Source organism: Eleutherodactylus coqui, chromosome 3 (assembly GCF_035609145.1).
Source record: "Eleutherodactylus coqui strain aEleCoq1 chromosome 3, aEleCoq1.hap1, whole genome shotgun sequence".
Taxonomy (NCBI): Eukaryota; Metazoa; Chordata; class Amphibia; order Anura; family Eleutherodactylidae; genus Eleutherodactylus; species Eleutherodactylus coqui.
In genome coordinates this window covers 17,377,728-17,396,215 of record NC_089839.1, presented here as the reverse complement: position 1 = coordinate 17,396,215, position 18,488 = coordinate 17,377,728, and the positions used below count along the sequence as shown (strand labels likewise).

General features: G+C 43.9%; 1 protein-coding gene across 1 annotated transcript in view; it reads right to left on the bottom strand.

Moving 5' to 3' along the window:
• Window positions 1–2,385: 2,385 nt before the first annotated feature.
• HHIPL2 (HHIP like 2) overlaps window positions 2,386–18,488 on the bottom strand; it is a 28,906-nt gene continuing 12,803 nt past the window's right edge. Inside the window, exons 6-9 of the mRNA XM_066595190.1 lie at window positions 15,094–15,239; window positions 13,794–13,875; window positions 9,006–9,088; window positions 2,386–6,007 (exon numbers count right to left, since the gene is read on the bottom strand). Coding sequence (XP_066451287.1) covers window positions 4,449–6,007; window positions 9,006–9,088; window positions 13,794–13,875; window positions 15,094–15,239 — 1,870 coding nt within the window. The 3' untranslated portion in view covers window positions 2,386–4,448. The remainder of the gene's footprint in view (window positions 6,008–9,005; window positions 9,089–13,793; window positions 13,876–15,093; window positions 15,240–18,488) is intronic.

The window sequence follows — 18,488 nt, the reverse complement described above, 5'->3', positions numbered from 1 at the left end:
ATAGATAGATAGATATGAGATAGATAGATAGATATGAGATAGATAGATATGAGATAGATAGATAGATAGATAGATAGATAGATATGAGATAGATAGATAGATAGATAGATAGATATGAGATAGATAGATAGATATGAGATAGATAGATAGATATGAGATAAATAGATAGATAGATATTAGATAGATAGATAGATAGATAGATAGATAGATAGATAGATAGATAGATAGATAGATAGATAGATAGATAGATAGATATAAATACGTGGGTGGGAGGGGGGCATAATGAAAACATTATGGGGGAGGGGAGCATTCCAGTATTCACAGATGAACGCCATAATGCAAATGCCTCAAATATATGGAATATCAGAATTGTACTAGTTCTGAGCAAACTGAACTTCAGAGGGGCGGAGTTTAGACAAATTTGTATTAAAGTACATTTCTATACAGTTTTGGGGGGTCCTGGGTGAAGCTTAAATGTTCCGTTATTTCGGTTTCCAGTGTTGGGCGGAATGGTACCGGACTACTCCTGAAGATAAATGCTCTCCTCGTAAGTGTAAACCGCCACAGAACCAGCAGGGGGCGGCGTAACATTATTCCTGGAACAGCCGCTCATGGACATATTATAATGATCCCGTACTGATATACAGGAGAGCAGATGAGACTGTATCCACAGGACATAAATAGTGATGCATCCTAGTAACTGACAGCAAGCAGAGATCTTGCAATCCATAAAGAATTGTACGAAGAATCATATATATTGGCATATTGGCACTCAGTTCTCAAGAAATTCTGCAACAAAATCCGTATGTCACGCCGGTTTTGCAGCGGTTTTCACCCCGTTATTTGAAGAGGTGGAATCCACACTGAGAATCTGATCAAAATCCAAGTGAAAATCCACTGATGACGCTTTTTTGGTGCCGCGGAAATTCCACAACCAGGAAGTAAATGAAACAAAGAACAACGAGGGATCGTCACACGGCAGATTGTGTTGTGGCATCTGCGCAAAATCTGCTTACAATATGTTAATTTGAGGATTTCACAGAAAAAAAAATCTGAAGTAATATTCCAATACTTAACCCTTTCCAATCCACTGCCGGTCGTCTTCTGACATGATTGAAGCCTCTATAGCTCCGATGTTGGATGACGTCCGACAGGGTATTCTTACTGTATATTGCAGGCCGCTCCCCTGTTGGAGCCTCTCTGGCGCTTCATATACTGCAGTACTGACTTCAGCCAGCAGATGGCGCCGTTGTGTATTAGCAGAAGGAAACAAAACCCCTAGGAAACCCGGAATCAAAAATTGAATTGAAAAGGGTTAATGTGGATCCATGTGAAATCTCTGTTGGGAAATGACAAGGGCTTCTTTACACGAGCGTATGCACAAAATGCGCGCAGCAGTGCAACGTATTTGTGCATGAATGAGGTAGGATGAGGTAAATTTGTGCGCTTAGTTCTGTATTTTCGCGCACGCACGGCCAGTTCACACAAGCGCATGACACATGGATTAAAAGGTTTTGAGCCGAATGAGGTCAGATATGTTCTTTTCGCTCGCGGAGGGGAAATCGCAGCATGTTCTATTTCAGTGCGGACGGCTTCCATTGAAGTCAATGGAAGCTGTGTGCTCCGCGGCTCACCCACAGATGACACTGCAGATGGGCCGTGGAATCCGCATCATCGCCTAGCGGCGGCGCAACATACTCCGTACTGCGCATGTGTGTTGGCTGGCACATCCGCAATACAGATTATGAAGAATCCGAGCAGGTAAGCAGGGTCACCGGCCGGGCACAGGGCAGATTCAGCTGCGGGATCCAACCCGGCCGTATGGATTCGGCCTTACTTTTCCGTGCGCGGGGCACGTGCATTCGCGCTCTGCAAAAAAAAATGCACAATTTGAAATGGCTAATTAGTCTAATGAGGTCCAGATGTGTTCTTCTTCCTGCACAATTATGTAGGGCATCACGCATCTCCTAGCGTATTTTCGCGGGCCGATTGACTTCTATGAGGACTTTTGGTATGAAAATGCGCAGGAGAATAGAGGATGCTGCCGGGGTCTTTGCGTGACGGAAATACAGAGGAAAATGCACACAGGTGAACGACCGCATTGAAATCTATGGATTCTATTCATTTTGCGTACGCAAATACACACACGAAGCCGCCCGTGTGAAGCCGCCCTCAGCCTCGCTCGCACATGATGGATTTTCCACTACAGGAAGTCAGCAGTGGATTTAAGGGTTGATCCAAATTAAAATCTGCATCAACATCTAACCAACACCCTGCTCTGCACCGACGATGGCGAACCCCCCGAGGCGGCCTGTCAGTACCTTATTCTAACGCCGAAGACACAATGAGGCGAATATTAGAAATGAGACATTTATTATCCAAAATGTGAATACAGACGAGCCATGCTCTCTTTATACAGACTGGGGACTAATATATACAGATCACTACGTTCCGCACAACGGCATGTGAGTCGTGTCCTCCTCTATTATTCCGATGCCGAGCAGACGATAACCAGGATCGAACAGCCGCCTTCTGTCCATTGTCCCTTTGTTTATCACTGTGTTGTATCGTACTCCGTCTATACGGACTGAATGTAATACTATGCATTGAATGTACATCTGTAATGTTAATAGTTGCCACTAGAGAGCACTGCAGCACCATAAGACAATAAATAGAGGCTGTGAGCAGGAAGTTGGTCAGGGCGTGGCTGAGGCAGCATGGTGCGCATGGGGAGTCTGTAAAGCTTGGACAATAAACTATACGTTCCCAATGAACTTTTCCGATACTTCCAACTTAAACATTTTATCACGCTCCTTCTTAGAAGTCCTAACTCCCATCTCACTTTGACTCCATTGGAAATCTTTTGCCTATGATATTGTTTTGGCTGCTGGTCCAGGCTGGCGGAGTCACTTCCTTCTGCCATTGACCATGGCCAGCGCTGTGTCCCTTGTGTCTCTCCTCCCCCTCCTACTGCCTCTTATAGGGCTAGTGCACACCCAAATTTCCAAGCCCATCCAACCCGGATAGACTCCAGTCTATTTAAGGCACCCTCGCCCACTGGAGGGTACTTGAGCGATTAGTCTCCTACTACACAAAGATGCTAAAGAGTTTTCTGTTTGATCTTCTGGTTTTTGACCCGTGCTTGTCCTACTCAGCTTTTCCAATTTCTCCTCTCCTGACTTCAGCTAGTTATTGACCACGATTCTTCTGTCTGCTGCCTGCCTTGACTCTTGGCTTGCTTCCCATTCGCCTGTCCTGACCTCGACTCTGTTCCTCAACTACTTTCCTATCTACAGAACATCCTCCTCTGTGCAGGGAAGACCAGATGCCGATTGATGGGGTTAAAGGGTAGGATGTCCCGGTTCAGCTCTCAGATCTACCTCTAAGTCAAATAGGTTGAGAGGCACAGCCAATCAATGTCCACTGCCTTGACATATACTCCAGTCTGGTTCATCCTCGTTGTTGACTTTGGACTTCTCTAAACTGATATATCATTGATAAAAAGTCAACGCCCAATTTAACAAATGATCACTATAGATTTTTGAGAGTTTGTACTCTATGTCTAAACAATGTCCTTCCCTCTCAGCACCGGGGCATGGGATCCTAACCTCTAGTAGGCAGTCCACAGCAACCCTCCTAGTTCTTCATTTATACCTTCTGCCCTGTGAGAGGAATCCCTCCCCTTCCTCTTCTTTCTCCGCCCTATCTCCTTTCCTTTGCCGTTCTGTATCCATGTTTTTGCCCAGATATGCCCCGGGACAAACTACTGTTTCAGTTCTGATCATCCATTTTATACTTGGATTTGTCTTAAAGGCATTTTGTCATCATCTTGGAGTTGCTGAGACCAATGGCATGTAGGGAACAATACATTAGAGGATGTGGCAAGGTATTTTTTAAAAATTAAATCCTATAATACCCAGATACCTTGTAAAAGTGAGGTTTAATCCTCCTAGCACTGTATGGTAATGAACCCTGATCAGCCCAATAGGGGCCCGGACTGTCAGTGCTGCCCACAGCATCCTCCAATTGCCCTCCTCTTTTTGATTGACAAGTGACGTGGATGACATCTCCTACGTGATCCACAGTCCAGTCCAAATCTCGCACATGCGCCATGCCACCACGGACTGGTGCATGTGCAGGAGAGTCAGACGAGCCTGCCCACAATAAGTCTAGACGATCCTCACATGCCCCCGCCGATCCATACTTGTATGAGATGTGGACGTTTCTGTGGATGACATAGTAGACGATAAATCACTAATAGCGAGAGGGGAGATGCAGCCCTTAGTTCCTCAGTCACTTGGTGCAGGGTTGTGTCATCATACCATAGGGAGAAACCCCAGAAGACTGACTGAGGGCTGTAATGGCACCAAGGGGGATCCTGGATGATGAACATCAGTTAGTAAGTAGTCTGTCTTAACAGACATTTTTGTCTCTCCAGATAACCTCCTTTAAGATTCCAAAATGCTTGGTGCTGAAGATGTCTCCATGCGGTGAGGTGTTGACGTGTTTCTCTTATTTTGGCTTTTGATTTCGTCATTTTTTTCCTTTTCATCTTTGTCATTTGCTACAACTTGTGGTTTGCTTCTCGGAGAGGCAAGAGGTTTTGAGTTGAAGTCTTTTAGTATTGGAATTTTGGTCTTCTTGGGGGTTTTGGTTGGCAAATACTTTTTTAAACTAGGCATGGTAAAAGGGTCTGGTATTGAGTATTGGTTGACTGTGGTAGGCTTTATATCCTTAATGTGTGCAAGTTTAGTCATCAGATCCTTGGTTGGCCTCATGGTCAACCCAGTTGGGGATGGTTCTGTCATATCAGGGTTTTTATTCGTGTTTATTTTATTTGCTTTCTTTCGAGATGAAAATGCCAAGTTGCTTGCTTCTACAGATGGGACAATAGGTTTTGATGTTGGTTTTGGTTTCTTCTTGCTTTGGTTTTTGGTTTTGTCTGGCAAGAAGATATCACCCTCTTTGTTGTTGACCTTAGACGTCTTTGGCTTTGTCACATATTGTTTTAAGTTCTTATTTGGACTTTTAGTAGGCTTGGCCTTCTTGGAGGTTTTGATCAGCAAAGGCTTTTTTAAACCAGGCATGGTAAAAGGTTCTGTCATTGAGTATTGGTTGATTGTGGTAAGCTTTGTATCCTCAATATATGCATGTTTAGTCACAAGATCCTTAGTTGGCCTCATGGCCAACCCAGTTGGGGATGGTTCTTTCGTATCAGTGTTTTTATTTGTGTTTATTTTACTTGCTTTCTTTTGGGATGAAAGTGCCAAGTTGCTTGCCTCCAAAGATGGGACAATAGGTTTAGATGTTGGTTTTGGTTTCTTCTTGCTTTGGTTTTTGGTTTTGTCTGGCAAGAAGATATCACTTTTTTCTTCGTTGTCGACTTTAGACTTCTTTGGCTTTGTCACATATTGTTTTAAGTTCTTATTTGGACTTTTAGTAGGCTTGAGTTGCTTGGAGGTTTTGGTGGGTGAAGATTTTTTCAAACCTGACTTAGAAGATAATAAACCACTTTTTGTCATCGAGGGCTGCATAACTGCGTCTATAGTGGGCTGCATGTGCTTAACAGATGGAGGTTTAGTCAGCATGTTCTCAGTTGACCTCATTGGTTTTTTGGTTGGAGGTGGTTTCTTTTTCACATTCTCAGAAGGTTTCTTTGCTCGAGGGGTAGGTACAGGCTTTTTAGCTGCTTTACTTGGCTTTGCATCCTTACCTGATGGCTTTTTAACATTGGAAGTTTTTGCAGGCTTCTTTTTTCTGTCATTGGTAGATGATGGTTGGTTAGAGGTTACAGACGACATCTTTTTCTCTTGAGTCGGTTCCATTTTATTGATAGTCATCACTATAGGTTCCTTTGTTATATGTGAAGCTTGAGTTGCAATAGGTGTTTTTGTGGTAGTAACCTTAGCAGGAGCTTTGGTGGTGGTTTTCTGTAGCTTCGGAATAACTTTGACAGGTTTCTTGATTGGTGGTTTAATTTCTTCACGGAGTATTTCAAGAACAGTCCCTGAAAAATCAGAAAGGGTTGGTATACAATGGCTGACTATAAAGTAATAACACTGCAAAATCAGTAAGACCTAGTGGCAATACATCGTGACATGGCGCATCACCTGCAGTACTGTCACTTCTAATATGATCACGAGTGGTCAGGTCACTGCTTCCTACACGTCCGGAACACTCCTGCCCGCTGCGGTCATCATTCCCATGATTTCACAGGGTGTTCTAATTCTGCCCATTTTATCGCACTTTCCCTTTCATATTTTGACATGTACTTACTACCGTAATACAACCACCGAAAACAGACAGGTTATTGCCCCTCGCAAGATCAACACGTTCCCCTCCTGCTGCCATCATTATCATGATTTGATTGGCTGCATGGTGTTCAAAATGAGACATTTAAAGACATTCTAAAAGATGAAGAATGAGAACAAAAGACGCTTGGATCTAACAAATTACGTAGTACTCAGATAACCAAATCTTCCCCTGACAAAAATAGCGGGGTCTTGGGATTTGGGTCTCATATGAAGGCTGCATTCCCGCGAACGTATATCAGCTCGGTTTTCACGCCGAGCCGATATATATGTTGTCCTCGTGTGCAGGGGGGGGGGGGGAGGATTGAAGAGCCAGGAGCAGGAACTGAGCTTCTGCCCCCTCCCTGCCTCCTCTCCGCCCCTCTGCACTATTTGGAATGAGAGGAGGCAGGGTGGGGGCAGGGCTAAGTCTCGAGAATTAGCCCCGCCCCACCTCTCCCCATTGCATATAGTGCAGAGGGATGGAGAGGAGGCAGAGAGGGGTCGGGAGCTCAGTTCCTGCTCCTGGCTCTTCCATCCCCCCCCCCCCCCCCCCTGCACACGAGGACAACGTATATCGGCTCGGCGTGAAAACCGAGCTGATATACGTTCGTGGGAATGCACCCTAAAGGAGTTTTTTGTGTTCAGATAATCCCTTTAATGTTCGTTAAAATGTGACACTGTTCTTAAATGGGTTGTCCCACTTCTAAGATTGATTACCTGTCCTCAGGATAGTCGTCAGTAGTTAACTGGTGGGGTTCGCCACCCAGAACCCCATTGACCAGCTGATTACTGGAGAGAGTGCTCTAATGTACAGAGCCGTTCTGTTCCCAGAAGCAGACAGCTCCGCACATTGACAGTGGCCAGGTTTGGTACTGCAAGATGAGTCCCACTGAAATGAATGGGAATCAAGCCTGCAGTACCATGTTGGACCACTGCATAATGTACGGAGCTGTCTGCTTCTGGCAATACAGTAGAATACCTACCTTGTCGATCAGTTGATCAATCTTTGAAGTGGGACAACCTCTTTAATATGTAATGTCTATGCTGATACAGTATATGATTGCTTAAAGCTACAGACCCAAATCCTCAGGCTGTCCCACTTCTAAGATTGATCACCTGTTCTCAGGATAGTCGTCAGTAGTTAACTGGTGGGGTTTGCCATCCAGAACCCCATCGACCAGCTGATTACTGGAGAGAGTGCTCTAATGTACAGAGCCATTGTGTTCCCAGAAGCAGACAGCTCTGCACATTGACAGTAGCCAGGTGTGGTACTGCAAGATAAGTCTCACTGAAATGAATGGGAATCAAGCCTGCAGTACTATGTTGGGCCACTGCATAATGTACGGAGCTGTCTGCTTCTGGCAATACCTACCTTGCCAATCAATCTTTGAAGTGGGACAACCCCTTTAATATGCAATGTCTATGCTGATACAGTATATGATTGCCTAAAGCTACAGACCCAAACCCCAGGCTGCGCTACTGAGAGCGTCTCATGACAATGTGCCCTACTTTCCTGATTTCAGAGCTGTCATAAAGACCTCGCGTGAACGGATGCAAATCACTAAATGCATGACCATCCCTATACATAAAGACAAAATGCCACTATTCAAGTCAGGTAGGATGTAAATATTGATGAATCTGGTAATTAGGTCTTAGTCTTTTCTTAAAGCAGCATTAGTTCTTCTCGGTATGCTCGCACACAGTTGGGGATTTTGTAAGATTATAGTCAGGTGTATGACTAACCAATTATACCAGACAGGTGATGATAATTATTCTTTTCATATGTAGGTTGAAACACAGTCATTATCTGAAACAGAAACAGCTGTGTAGGAGGCTTAAAACTAGGTGAGGAACAGCTAAACTCTGCTGCAAAGGTGAGGTTGTGGAAGACAGTTTCATGTCACAGGTCATACACCATGGCAAGACTGAGCACAGCAACAAGACACAAGGTAGTTATACTGCATTAGCAAGGTCTCTTCTAGGCAAAGATTTCACAGCAGGCTGGGGTTTCAAGATGTGCTACTCAAGAACTTTTGAAGAAGCACAAGGAAACAGGCAACGTTGCAGACCGAAGACGCAGCGGTTGGCCAAGAAAACTTAGTGCAGCAGATGAAAGACATCATCTTACTACCCTTCCGAATCAAAAGATGCCCAGCAGTGCCATCAGCCCAGAACTGGTAGCAACCAGTGGGACTCAGGTGTGCCCATCTACTGCTCGGAGAAGTCTGGCTGGAAGTGTTCTTCATGGAAGAATTGTGCCAAAAAGCCATACCTTCCACGTAGAAACAAGCCCAAGCAACTCAACTATGCACAAAAAAATCATCCAGTCTGTCTGGGATCACATGAAGGTTTGGAGCGAGGCGACATCCACAGAAGATCTGTGATTAGTCCTCCTTGCAGAGTTCTTTCAAAAACTGTGTGCAAGTGCACCTAGAAGAACTGATGCTGGTGTGAAGATAAAGGGCAATCACACCAAATACTGATGGGATTACATTTCTCTTTTGTTCAGTCACTTTGCATTTTGTTGACAAAAATACACTATTAACCCTTCTATGTCTGAAAGTGTTCTTACTTTACAGCATTTTTTCCTCGACTGCCTCAAATCTTTGCTCAGCACTGAACAAACATATTCGACTATTTCCATGGGTCCACATCCAGGTAGCGCTCCATGAAAAAGAATGATTACAGCGCTCATCCATTATATTTACTTACTCTCACGTGGGACAAATGGAATGACTTTACTTCTCGTCTTCACTGGCACGGGTTTGTACGCACATTTTCCAGGGGGCGCTCTCCTGAAAAAAAGAAAGAAGGAAGTAACATAATACTAATGCTGAGAAGATAGCTTCACTGTAAATTAAAAACACAGATACAATGAAGAGAATGGCACCTGATGTTCCTACCATCGTTAGGGTCTCTCAGTATGGCCACAATGGCCAACCATGACTGAAAACATCTGTGTGTACTTCTCAATAAAGGGAAATGATGTGAAACCATCTGTATTTCTAGGGACTGTGAACAGCGCTTTGTTATAGATTCCTTGTATACACAGGTGACACACATTAGCTAGCTAGAACATGCTTTAATCAGTGGTGGGCCCGCAGGTCTCCTGCAGAGATGAGGGTCTGTATACATGGTGTAGGGGCAAAGCTTGGAAAGTATGCAGGCGGGGCATATGCCCTGGGCGCAACAATGAAGGAATTGCAGGGGGCGCCGGCTGCCACTGCACACTGGTATACAGAAGCCCAAATGATCATCCACTAGTCCCACACAGATAAAGTACCAGACAAAGACCCTCAGGAGACTCTCAGTGCCTATTGCAGTGAGAGAAACCTACTATCCCTACTGTTAAACCCTTTACATGCCACAGTCAATACAAATGCTAACAGAATGCAGTCAATAAGAGGCTGGCAGAGGGAGGAGGCTTCCCCTGTTACCTATCGGCACCCTGCAATGTGATCACGGTGCCCTGATAGGTGGCTATGACATCCAGAGGCTTTGAAAATTGCGTCTGGGTCTATCATCTGTGGTGGCCTATGAGGCTCAGCCTCTGGCTGAACTTCATAAGAAATATAATACACTGCAATACTGAAGTATAGTAGTTTAGTATAAGTGATATTCTAGTGGGACAACAATTAAAAGATAAAAACTGTAAAACAAAATGGTAAAAAATATAGAATATAAAATAAAAACCTCACAACCCCATATTTTCCCATTCCGCAGGTAAAACAAAAATACAAATAAATCACCACAAATGTGACATCAACGTGTTTATAATAACTAGTGTAAAAAAATTAGAACACTATTTAATCCACACAGCGCACGCGGTGAAAATTGTTTGTTTTTTTTACACATGGCAAAAATAGCTAATTTTGCATATCCTCACAAAAAAAAACTAAATAGAAAGTGATTAAAAAGTTATATACGGTAGACATCAGATGGCACAACTCGTCCCACAGTACTGTTAATGGAGAAATAAAATGTTCGGGGTCTTTGAATGTGAGGATTTAAAAAATATATAGATTTTTTTTCTAAGAGTGAAAAAATGGCAAAAAAAACCAAACTATAAAAATATGGTATCGGCGCAGTCGTACTGGCCCACAAATTAATTTCGCATATATACTAATACATATACATATATATATATATATATATATATATATATATATATATATACACACACACACACACAAAAGCCCTCACTGACTCACTGACTGACTCGCCACTAATTCTCCAACTTTCCGATGTCGTAGAAACATGAAATTTGGCACAAGCATAGATTATGTCCAAAATAGGAAAAGATAATGGGTCCCAACTCGATTATTCAATTTTAGCGCAAAAGAACTAGCGCCCAAATTTTATATACGTAATCTAATTCTCCAACTTCCCGATGTCATTGAAAAATGAAATTTGGCACGAGCATTGATTGTGTCATATATAGGAAAAGCTAATGGGTCATAACTCGATTATGCAATTCTAGCGCAAAAGAACTAGCATCCAAATTTTACGTACGGAATCTAATTCTCTCACTTCCCGATGTCATAGAAACATAAAATTTGGAACGGGCATTGACTATGTCATAAATAGGAAAAGTGAATGGGTCCCAACTCGATTATTCAATTCTAAGCGCTAAAGATTAGCGTCCACATTTTACGTACGTAATCTAATTCTCTCACTTCCCGATGTCATAGAAACTTGAAATTTGGCACGAGCATTGATTATGTCATAAATAGGAAAAGTGAATGGGTCCCAACTCGATTTAATTCTAAGTGCAAAAGAATTAGCGTCCAAATGTTACGTACGTAATCTAACTCTCTCACTTGAAATTTGGCACGAGCATTGATTATGTCATAAATAGAAGTTAATGGGTCTCAACTCGATTATTCAATTCTAAGCGCAAAAGAATTAGCATCCAAATTTATGTACGGAATCTAATTCTCTCACTTCCCGATGTCATAGAAACATGAAATTTGGCACAAGCATTGATTATGTCATAAACAGGAAAAGTTAATGGGTCCTAGCTCGATTATTCAATTCTAAGCGCAAAAGAATTAGCGTCCAAAATTTACGTACGGAATCAAATTCTCTCACTTCCCGATGTCATTTTATGTAAAGGAAACAACGCATGGTTACCTCACTGACTGACTGACAGGCCACCAATTCTCTAACTCCTCAATGTCGTAGAAACATGAAATTTGGCACGACTATTCTTTAGGTCATAAATAGGAAAAGTAAAGGCGTCACAACTCGATTATTCAATGCTAATTGCAAAAGTAAGTGCACCCCTATGTAATGTAACTTCCCGGTGTCATACAAGTGTAAAATTTGGCATGAGCATTCTTTAGGTCCTACATACGGAAGGTAAAGGGGTGACAACTTGGTTATTCAATGCTAAGTGCAAAAGTATTGGCACCCCTGTGTAATGTACCTAATCTAATTCTCTAAGTTTCTAGTGTTGTACTAACATGAAATTTCGCATGACCATTCTTTAGGTCCTAAATAGAAAAAGTAAAGGAGTTACTACTCGATTATTCAACGCTGATTGTAAAAGTAAGTGCACCCCTATGTAATCTAACTTCCCTGCATTGCACAGCAATCTACCTGACCTCTATGTGTATATACTGAGGAGAATATACTGAAAGGCTGTAAAGTACATAAGGAAGCAGTCATGGACCGCAGGGATGGAGCATGCCTTTAAGTCTAAGAAGGGGCTGCAACCTCCAGTCTGGGGATATGTTTGAATAAAAAGGGGCCTTACTCTTAAGGGTATAAGGTGAGGAGAGAGGGAGAAGGGGCACATTCTGCAGAGGGACATCAGTATATGCAGTCTGAGGAGAATCTAATGCTCCTCTACGTGTATACATATTTTATTCCTCGGTTCCTCTGAAGTAACCACGACTTCATGAAAATTTTCCACGTGAACAACAGGTAAACACCTGGACCAAATTAACTCAGGCAAAGCCGGGTATATCAGCTAGTATACTAGATGGCACATGGCCCGCGGGCCAAATCTAGCCTGTTGTCTCATTTTATTTGGCCCGCCAGCCGTGCAGTCTTCTACTCGCACAGCCTGCAGGTTCGGTCTGGTGGCGGCAGTGCAGTCTGACCGCTGACCTCTGTGTGCGCTGACCTGAATGCAGTGCAGACGCCGAGGGTGGCGGTCAGTGGTCACAAACTGCACTACCACCACTAGACCGGACCTGCAGGCTTGGTAAGTGGAATGCCTGTAGGGCTGCTGCGAGGCCCATGGTCCATAAGAAGGTCTCCATTACTACTGCGACTTCTGTGTCACTTATTACTACAAGGGGCACGCTTACGCCCGCGTTTTTGTGTGCCAAAAAAACTCGCAGACGGGGTCATTGAACTGTTGCACTAGTATTTAGTGAATACACAGGTCTCCTGAGACACAGAGAGGTTGGACGCCCCTGCAAGCAGAGGTCTTTATAACAGCGAGGAAATGAAACACGAAGTAGAGCAGAAAGTTGCAGGACTTTCATTACTCAGTGATTATGCTTTATGTACAGAGAACTGGAAGGCGTCCGTGCGATCTTTGGTGTCCCATAACGTGAGAACCGCACAAACCTGGAGTCTACCTGGCATTTCTGAGCCGTAAATCAGTTAGCAGATGACTGCATGGGTTACGGGGGCGAACGCCTCATAGAATGTCGCTCTGCGGTCTCGTGCCAGCGCTTATAAAACAGCAGAATGATCGATTTTCAAGACTTTGGAGGCACCTGCAGAACACTGTGCTATTACGGGCCGCTGATTTCTTGCAGCTGTTCGCGCTCACGTGATCCTGGGGAGTTTTGCAAAAGTCAACAGATAGCGGTTCACAGATGGTGACGGAACAGGAGGCTTGTGGGAGGCAATGCAAAATCTGTAATAGAGGACCATGTGCCATATGCACAACTCGCCGTTCCTCGGCACGGATGGGCTATAACAGCAGGCGATCAGTTCCAGCGCAATTGTCAGAGAAACAGAAAGACGAAACTCCAGCGGGCAAAAGAGCGCAAAATGTGGATCACCGAGCAGCGGAAAAACATCTCCTGGTCAGATGGATCCAGATTTCTGTTGCCCTGTGCTGATAGGAGGTCAGAATTTGGCGCAAGCAGCATGAATCACTGACCCCTTCCTGTCAGCTGATCAGAACATGTCAGCACCGCCATATAACCAGCGGCAACTACAAGAAGCTTCCTGTCCGCAGGGGCCCATATTCCTGCAGAACGATGTCCACATCTAGTGGAATCTACACCATGGCGTATCGCCGTGGTTCTGAAGACCAAAGAATGTCCAACGAGCAAGTAGATGAGGGTCTCTAATAAAGGGATTATTCGGTGTAAGCTTCTTGAGACTCCTTCATGTGTACAGAAACTTTCTCCTCTCGAAGGACTACTTCTGGGGGAGTACACCATCATCACATTCAATGGGCATTGCCACAATATTCTCCAGCACCTGTAAATCATATCATTAACCGCAGACACCAACAACATGTATACAAACCTAGATGGATCTACAAGTCGATATAATGTTCCATATGGGGATAAAGATGTTGGCTCTGATGTAGAGAGAAAATACAGCTCCCCTGTTACAATGGAAGAAAATGTAAAAATGACCACCATTGTTAAAAAAAAGGTATCACTACTAACATAGTAACATAGTATGTAAGGCCGAAAAAAGCACATGTCCATCCATATCAGCCTATTATTCCCCCCCAACCACCCCCCGATGTTGATCCAGAGGAAGGCAAAAACAAAAACAATGAGGTAGAAGCCAATTTTCCCCATGTAAGGGATTTTATTAGATTGGCAGGAGTCTATCATCAAAGATCCCCACTGATCAGCTGTTCTCTAGGCCCGTGGTGCTCATGCGCTGAGCTGATTTCTGCAGGAAGCAGACAGCTCTGTTCCCATTGTAGTGGCCGGGCTTGATATTACAAGCCATTCACTTCAATGGGAACTTTGCATGTAATACCATGTTTGGCCACTATAGTGAGAACGGAGACATCTGCTACCTGCATAAATCAGCTCAGTGTATAAGCGCATTGGGCCAGAGAACAGTTGATCAGCAGGAATTCCGGGAGATAGACCCCTGCTAATCTAGTATTGATAGTTTATCCAAAGGATAGACGATCAATAGTTTACAACTGGAAAATCCCTTTAAAGTGGGATCTCCAGGACTTAAACGCTGATGACCTCTCGTTAGGATGGATCAATGATTAACTGCATGTGACTAATCTCTAAGACCCCGCCAATCACCAAATGAAGGAGTCATGGAGCAGTCCAGCCAAATCAACATTAATTGAACGAGGTGCAGTAGTGCTACAAACAGCAACCCACATGGACGGGTCACTGTCCCTGTGGAAACAAGGAAGGCCCCTTCACTGTGCTGATTCGCAGGGGCATCTGTCCAAAGCCCTCATTTCCTTGGGGGCTGCAACCTAAAATGTCACTGCCCTACACCACCAGGGACTTTATGATCTGCCCCATCACTATCTAGATATTATATAGCATTGTTATTTGATCACCGGATAGTAGTAATGTTTGATATATACACGGCAGTCTAACGTGGCCTTTACATGGGAGTATTATTTGGAGGCTCTATGGCAGTATTTTTTAGTCATTGTACCATATGCCAGTACTATATGGGCATTGAATGGCAGTAGTTGCCTATTAACATTCAGGTAGAAAATACATATATAAATGTGTTATACTATATCTACACATTACGAAGCTATGAGGACAGCTATCTAAAAGTGATAGGCTATAATGAGGGGGGGGGGGGCAGTAATATAGGGAATTACCGGCTTCATCCTCTGCAAAGGAGATGATGAACTTAGAGTAGGTGTTGATCAGCATTGGGAACGCACAGACGGTTGAGTCCCCCATACAGATATCCTGCTTGGTCCATTGTTTCGTGGTCTCGTCCTCGTGCAGCGCCATCAGCCGTCTACAGGAAGAAACAACACAAATACTCAGAGCCCAATGCACTTCAGAACAACACTAGGATTATACCGCTTCCCCGGAGTGAGGCGTCTCAAGAGACTCCTAAGAAGCAGGAGGAATGAGTCCAATAGCTGGGGGGATACTGGAGGGAAGGGGCTCACTTTACTCGAACTCCAGATTTGTACTTCAGGGGCTTTATGGTAGATGCCATAGAATCTATTGTATGTCTACTTAATGTATTTTTAATCAATACTGAGAACCTCATATCTCTCTCTCATATCTATCTATCCATCTCATATCTATCCCTCTCATATCTATCCCTCTCATATCTATCCCTCTCATATCTATCCCTCTCATATCTATCCCTCTCATATCTATCCCTCTCATATCTATCCCTCTCATATCTATCCCTCTCATATCTATCCATCTCATATCTATCCATCTCATATCTATCCATCTCATATCTATCCATCTCATATCTATCCATCTCATATCCATCTATCTATCTAATAACCTATTATATATCTCCTATCTCTCTCTCTCTTAGCATGTCCTACTCTTGCCCAATTTTCGGACGGGAATAGCACATGTCGCTGTGTGGTGTTATCACATCAGACAGCACACGGTTGGGATATCTGAGTGTTGTCCTTGGGCGCAACTCACACCGGACCTTGGGCGCAACTTTTAAATTGCCCATGTGCCAGTAGCTTAAGAGCACACATTTGCAAATCAAGTCTTGTGCCAAGCACACCTGGTGCAACTAATCAAGGGTTTCAATACTTGAGCTGGTGAGGGCTTTGTTGACTGTGATATTTGATTGCATGCTAGAAGTATGGCTAAGTCAGAAGATTGGTCCAAAACGTGAAGTGAAGAGATCATTTTCTTGTACAAAAAGACAACAAAGCCCCTGAATGTTCCCAGAGATACAGCTGGAAGCAGCTGACAAGTTCAAAGATAAAGGAACACTGGCTGCATTACCTGGACATGGCAGAAAGAGGGCGCTTGTTGTCAGGGGTTAAAGGGGGAATTTATCAGAGTTGTAGAAAGGAATGATTATTGGCTTTCGGGCCAAGGGTGGCGGTATTTCTTAGACAGTGCAGTGTATCATGAGCGGACAGATGATGCCATTGGGGAAAACCGCGGAGCACCACATGCCATTGATGGGAGAGATGAACGTTGGCTACGAAGGTGCACGAGGGACAACCTATATGTTACAGAGGGGCAGCTCACCATTAAATAAGGATCAAAGGGGCTACTAGACTGTCTAAAACAACAGTTCAGAGAACCCTACTGCGTACGAGGCTCCGAAGCCAACGGATGGTCCCTGTAGCTATGTGCAAACAAAGATGTATCGGAAGAGAAGGCTTCAGTATGCATGGCAGTATCGAATTGGACCACTGCTGATTGGCGAAGGGTGGCCTTCTCTGATGAGTCACTTTTTCTGCTGCAATGGATGGACATTGGCCCGTAAGGCAAGAAACCTGTCTGAACAAACACCCTGCAGCCATTGCTGGAAGAACACAAGCTGGTAGCGGCAGCATTATGAGCTGTCAAGGTTTTTTTGTGGAATTCTATGGGTTGCTTATCCATGTGGAAGGCACAACGAACCGATCTGGTTATGGATCCATCCTTGCAGATCACTGTAGGGTAAAGGGGCCCTCTTCTAAATTCAGTAGGCATTTTCTGTGCTCAGTCTGTGTGACGGCCATTACTGTTTGCAAGGTACAAGTGTCACGTCCGTGCGGCTCAAGCACCTCGCTCAGCACGGACGCAGGGGGATGTTAACAAGTACTCCACCATGGAATGGAATAAGCAGCACTGAGCACAAGGAGGGTTGAGCATTTAAGGCTACTCCACACCTGAGGACAAGTATAGCAGTTAGAGAAGCCAACCTCCACTCTTCTCCCAGACAGGACTAATCCAGCATGCAGCAAAGAAAGACAGCACCAGCAGTGTGTGCACATGGTGCATTAACCCTTGTCCTGCATAGCAAGGCAACAGGTCTTGGCCTGCGACGAGACCACCATGCTACGACGCTGTCGTGACCAACAAGCTGCGACAACAAGATTCTCAGAGCAAACTACTAAGATGCTGAGATTTGTAGTATGTGCAAAGATAAGTGTGGGTGACAATTCCTTCTCACAGTAACATTTAGGTTAGCCATAACATTGTTGCCATCTCACTGGGTCTAGCCATAAATAAATACCGGATGACATTGGAGCCTTGAGCTGAAATATCTGCTGAGAACAGACAAACAGCATGTGCATGGTTAATGTTAACATCTGCAATGATTGGTTATATGCTAATAGTTTAATATGAATACAAGTTACGATTGGTTGTATTTTATCACAAAACTTGCTAATCTTGTGATTGGCCCTCTGTAGGGCTTTGTTTTTCCTCAAAATAATATATCAGCTGCTAAACAATAAACACAGAGGGGGGGAGGGCTAGAGTCTCTGAAACACCACTTTGTGTCAGCGTGATTTTCAGGTGCATCTTGAAAGGATTGGGAATACCAGCTGATAAGTGACCATATCCCTTGAGTATCACCTAAATTAAGTGACTTCTCTAACATCACGTACACCCATACATGCTGTTTGTTTTCCCTTGGGCAGATGGGATGTTCCAACAAGATGATACGACATTCTACACGTCTAGAAATGTCCAACAGTGTTTGGAAGAGCACGGCCAAGACTTCTGATTTCTTCCTATGCCACCTAAAGGCCCATTAACATACAATGATTATCGTTCAAAATTTGTTCAAACGATTGCAAATGAACGATAATCGTTGTGTGTAAATGCTACCATTGTGCACTATTCGTCTGAACGATGATTTTTAGGTGAGTTTAAAATCTATTGTTCAGACTGCATGCTGTAATCTAATATTAAATTGTATTATTTCAGCAGCCCATGCAAAAATAATGGAGCTGATTGCAGAGCTCAGACCATCTGCAGGGCACTGCAAACAGCTCCTGGAGGCCAATTTACACGCAAATAAAGCTAAAAAGTGTTAAATGATCGCTAAAACTGCCAATCTTTCAATCGCTTGATAGATTGTCTTTGCGTATAAATGGGCCTTAATTAACCAGACGTGAACCCAATTGAGCATCCGTGGGACCTCCTCAATTGTCTTGTTCGCTCTATGGATTCTCCTCCCTGCACCCTCCAGTGGAAAGCACTGCAGTCATCATGGCTCCAGACACCTGAGACCACCTTACTGAGTCACTCCCAGCCAGTCTAGCTGCTGTCCGTG